The sequence below is a fragment of the Podospora anserina genome, chromosome 1 (assembly GCF_000226545.1).
Source record: "Podospora anserina S mat+ genomic DNA chromosome 1, supercontig 4".
NCBI classification, from domain to species: domain Eukaryota; kingdom Fungi; phylum Ascomycota; class Sordariomycetes; order Sordariales; family Podosporaceae; genus Podospora; species Podospora anserina.
The window spans coordinates 1,954,605-1,959,337 of record NW_001914853.1 but is presented as its reverse complement, the minus strand read 5'-3'; the positions used below and the strand labels follow the sequence as shown (position 1 = coordinate 1,959,337).

The following is a 4,733-nucleotide window of genomic DNA, read 5'->3' as shown; positions in this document are numbered from 1 at the left end:
GAAGGGGGGGGAGGTTGACGGGGCCACTTTACTGCTGAACAGACTGTCGGGTGCCACTGGGGCCGACGCAGATGGGTCTCAGCACTCGAAGGAAGGGAGGGGAGGATATGGCAGCTCCTTGCTGGCCAAGATTATTTTTGCTTCATGTTTGCGACATCATGCCCTGAGCGCCGCCGATTTGACGCTTGACTTGTTCGCGGGCCCAGCGAGCAGTCTCAATGGTGCGGGGCTGGAACTCGCGGTTCTGGCGCGTCTCCTTGATCATGGCGGTCAGCCAATCCGCACGGAAGGCTTCAACCAGCTGGCCATTAGGATAAGCATCGGCAAGATCACTGGTTGGTTGTTAGCAAGAGCCGCGTTTGAATAATGACCATGAATTGTAACTTACCCGATGACACCCATGGCAGACCGCATCAAAGCTTCGCTGCGGTTAGCATCGTTGGCGATGACGTTCAGCATCTCAAAGATTGACTGAACATATGGCTCGAGGACAGCGGCTAAAAGAAATGGGTCAGTTACATTCTCATGCAAGAATAGGGGACACAACATACTCTTGTTGCCAGACTTCATGGCTCCGATGATGCCACCCCAAGCATCCATAATGCCTTCTCTCAGGGTGATGACATAGTCGAACATTTCATAGGAGCCTTCGGCGCCGGCGGTGACGGTAGCAGCTTGCTGCAATACCTGCGCAACGACGGAGAGGTATGTCTCAAAGTGGCCACCAATAGCGCCAGCAATATCGCCAAAGCATTGGAGGATGGCAGGCTTGAACTGGTTCGCAAGAGCAGTGCTCCTGAGGTTGTTCAGCAGGTAGTTCATGAAGTTATCGCACCAAGGCTGGCTGCGCTCGCCCATGGACCGTGTGATATCGCTGACGAGGCCAATAGCCATCGAGCAGAGACCCGGCTCTTCTTGGTTGCCAAGAGCATTGTAAAGGAATGGAGAAAAGGCATCCATGTACTTGACGAAGTCCTCCTCCATCGCATTGGCAAGACTGCTGATGGTTGTGAAAGCGCCCTCGGGTACACTAGACTTTCCGTTGACGCTGCTCAGAATCTGGAGCAGGCACTGCATGATACGGTCACCCTGAGGAGCGATCTCCTTGTCCAGGCGCTCGATGATGGCCTGGAGGACGGTGCAGAGACTGGTCTGCATGTCCTCGAGGATGATCTTGTCTTCAATGCTGACGACCTGGGCCTGCATTGGGATGGTGCCCTCCAATCGCTCGATGGTAACGGTGGAAAGAGAGGCGACAGCCTGGAGACTCTCGCTGGCAGCGTTGCGCACGAACGTGTTCAGAACCTCATAGGCAGCAGTCCTGACGGAAGCCTCGCAGTCCATTCTGCCGGTGACAGCAAGCAGGTTTGTGACGCTCTGGTTGAAGTGAGGAGTCAAGGGGTTTTGAGCGGACTCGCCGTCACCAGAAAATCTCTCGGCAATGTTCATCAGGGCCCAGCAGCAAGAAGCGGCCATCTTGGGAGTGTTCATAAGACCGTTGAAGAGCGAGCGGATCAGAGCATCCAGGTGCTGAGTAGGGTCAATGGCATCGGCGCAGGTCTCGGTGATACGGCCGAGCGCATAAGCGGTCGAATCCCTAACGTGGATGGAAGGATCATCCATCATGGCAATGAGAGGGCCCATTCCTGACTTGACAATCCCCTCCAAGGTCTTTTCTTCCGGACCGTCCATGATAGCACCAAAGGCAGAGACGGCGGCATCACGGTAATGCCAGTCGTCGTGGCGGAGGTTGGCCTCGACAAACGCAATAACTGGAGGGACAATAGCAGCTCCAACCGACTGGGCATAGAGCTGCAAGCACTGGTAGGCGGCACGCGAGATGTTGTACTCGTCGTCTGAAGCGTCCTCGTCCTGCTTGGTGAGGAGGGCGAGGAGAACAGGGACGACCTCGTTGGTGGCAACGCGACTGAAGTTGTAGAATGGGCGCATCTGCTCGGAGCTCTCGACCTGGGCATTGTCATCTTCAATGGCAATCTCCTCCTCGCATACTGTGCTCCAGAACTCAACCGCCAACTTGGCAACATCCTCGTCATCGCTCTTCATGCCCAAAATGGTAAGACCAAACAGAGCCTTCTCCATGTAGAACCGCATGTTCTCATAGTAGAGAGCCATGATGCGGTTCAGGCAGCCATAAGCACCCTGCTGAATCCGAGAGTCCTCGGCCTGAGTGGCCTCGCAGACAACCTGCATGATGTAGTTGCGCTCGCCTTCGTGCTTGAAATTGTTTCCGACAAATTCGAGGGAGTCACCCAACGCGGTGATGGCAGCGAGACGGACCTCGAGGTTGGTCTCCTCCTTGCGAGCACCCTGTACTACTGCCGTCAAGATGGCGTTCGAATGGGCAATCAAGCTGTTCCTCAGATCCTGATCTTGGCTCTCGCAGATGAACCCGATAGTTGTGAGGGAGGCCTGCTTCTGGTGGGGGCTGCCTTCGCTGACGTTGCGGACAAGAGACGCCATAAGATCTGGCCACTGGTCACGGGGCAGCTCGATCGCCGCGATGGCAGCGACGACCTGAGCGCAAGCCTGGCCGGCCTGGGCATTTGTGGAGGAAAGCGTCTCGAGAGCCAGCTGCTTGACGCGGGTCTTGGTTTCTTGGTCGGTCTGGTTCAGCCATTTCGCTTGTAAAGACTGTTGTCTGGCAAACTCGCGGGCACTGAAGGCGTTCTTGAGAGCGATACCGGCGGCGGCTCGAATATGTCCTTCGGCATTTTCATTCGCCAACGCTTGGACGAGCGTCAGGAGGTATTGTGACTGAAGGGCAGAACATGTTAGCGAGACCGCCAGAATAGGGGCTGAGGAGGGCGAGGCCAGCAAAGACGTACAAAGTTTTGCTCGGCGGCCTGGATGAGCTGCTGCTCAGCGGCATTACGGAGCGCGCCATCTGGGAGAAAAATCAGTTAGCATGTGGGTGTCAGAGGAGATTCAACGATGATCACAACGTCATTTCACGTTGACCGCAGCGCGCCTGCAAAGAGGGGAGGAAGGCAGCAAGAGACTTACCAGGGCTCAGCGAGTTGGTGAGGACAGTGTTGATGTCCGGAGAGCCTTCCATGGTTGCTGTCTGGATACCGTGTCCGGGATGGAAAACGGGTTGGTGTGAAGGTGAGAGGAGGGGAGTGTTGACAGGGAGAAAGTTGGTATTCGACGCAGCTAAAGTTTGCGTGGAACACAAGCGGGGGGTCGTGGATCCACGGGGCTTATCGGATTAGGACTACAAAGTCTTAGTGCCGCTGTTAGTTCCTTTGAGCTCCAAAAGCAGCCAAACAGCCAGACACGTACGTCTGTCTGCCTCTCTGGTTCGACAAAACACGACTTACAGTGGAAGAAAAAGGCTGTAGAGATTGGGCAATACACTCTGTCTTTCGAGTCAACAACCGCAACTTTCAAGCCTGAAGAGCTGTTGGATGCCGGAACCGAACAAAGTCGCTGTATGGCTGCTAGGCAGAGACGAGTGGCACGCAAAGGAGTGTGTCGAATGTAGACGAGTTGGTTGCGAGACAGCACACAAAAAACTGTCCTGGGTATTTGCCAACGAGCTACTAGTCTCTGTCGAGGATGTGATCGAGGAAGGCAAGGAGAAGCGGTCACTGGAAAAGGAAGAAGATGATGGGGAGTTGATGCAGGGCAGACAGCAGACAGCAACCAAACTCTGGACTAGACCGCTACCAGTTTCTACTTTGCTCTACATAATATAAGCGGTGGACGCTCAACGTGAATGAACGTTCTTGTTGCCGTGGTCCTGACCCCGCACTGTGCGGCCAGACTCTGAACCCATATGGAGCCCCGCACTTTTGCGGTGTTCTCAGGAGGGTAGCCCAGTGTCAAAAACCTTGGTGCACACGTTTCTAGGCGGGGCTGCCCCTCGCTAGACACGAGAGCACTGACCATCTCGTCAATCTGCAAGGCGACAGGAATGGGGCTCTCCCCTCTGTCATGCAGCCTGGCAGCCCGATAGGAAGCAAGAGCCGACCCCTTCAAAACAGCATGCCCAAAGAAGACTGTGATTCTGGATTCTGCTGTCAGTACCCTTGCCTTACACAACTCCTTTCTGACCTGTCATGCTTTGTTGAAGTTTTACCGATGCTCGAATCACTTTCTGACACCTGTGTCAAGGATCAGCATGTCTTGAAAAAGGCCTTCACGTGTTAAAAAAACAAAAACATCTATTTCTTCAGCCCTGCAGGGCCGTTTGTTTTGAATGGAACTGCTTCTAGACACTTCTGCGCCTCCTCAAACCCACCAATCAGGGTCGCCCATGGCTGGGCAAGGCAACCACTGACTCTTTCTCTTTCATAGCCTTGTTGGTTTACCCACCTGTCCGACATCGCAACACCACCATAAGACTGGCCCAACAGAAACAATGCTGGTCTCTGAATATAGATAGGTATGTATCTATGAGTGCGATCAATGAAACGATAAATTCCTGAACACACCCCGCGCCTGAACCTGGCACGGCGCATAAATCAACTCCAGATGTCTCTGAAGATTTCATTGAATCGATTTCTCAAAATAATCACCAAGTACCATGATATAAAGCCATGAAGTTCAACCATGAAATAAAACCATAACTTTTCACCGAATACTTGTCTCAGCAACCCCCCCCGCCCTTTTTCAGAACGGATATCAAAAATGGCATACTTTACAGACGCTAACCGAGCTCTGCTACTGCGAGATTGGAGTATCCTCTTCTTTGGCTTTCCACACCGATT

General features: G+C 53.6%; 1 protein-coding gene across 1 annotated transcript; it reads right to left on the bottom strand.

The window, feature by feature from the left end:
- Positions 1–142: 142 nt before the first annotated feature.
- PODANS_1_19650 (uncharacterized protein) lies at positions 143–3,076 on the bottom strand (the record flags this gene model as incomplete). The annotated part of the gene is made up of 5 exons (XM_001907395.1): positions 143–332; positions 389–497; positions 552–2,775; positions 2,847–2,905; positions 3,025–3,076. 5 exons carry the CDS (start codon positions 3,074–3,076, stop codon positions 143–145), a joined length of 2,634 nt encoding a protein of 877 aa, XP_001907430.1.
- Between the last annotated feature and the right edge of the window lie 1,657 nt (positions 3,077–4,733).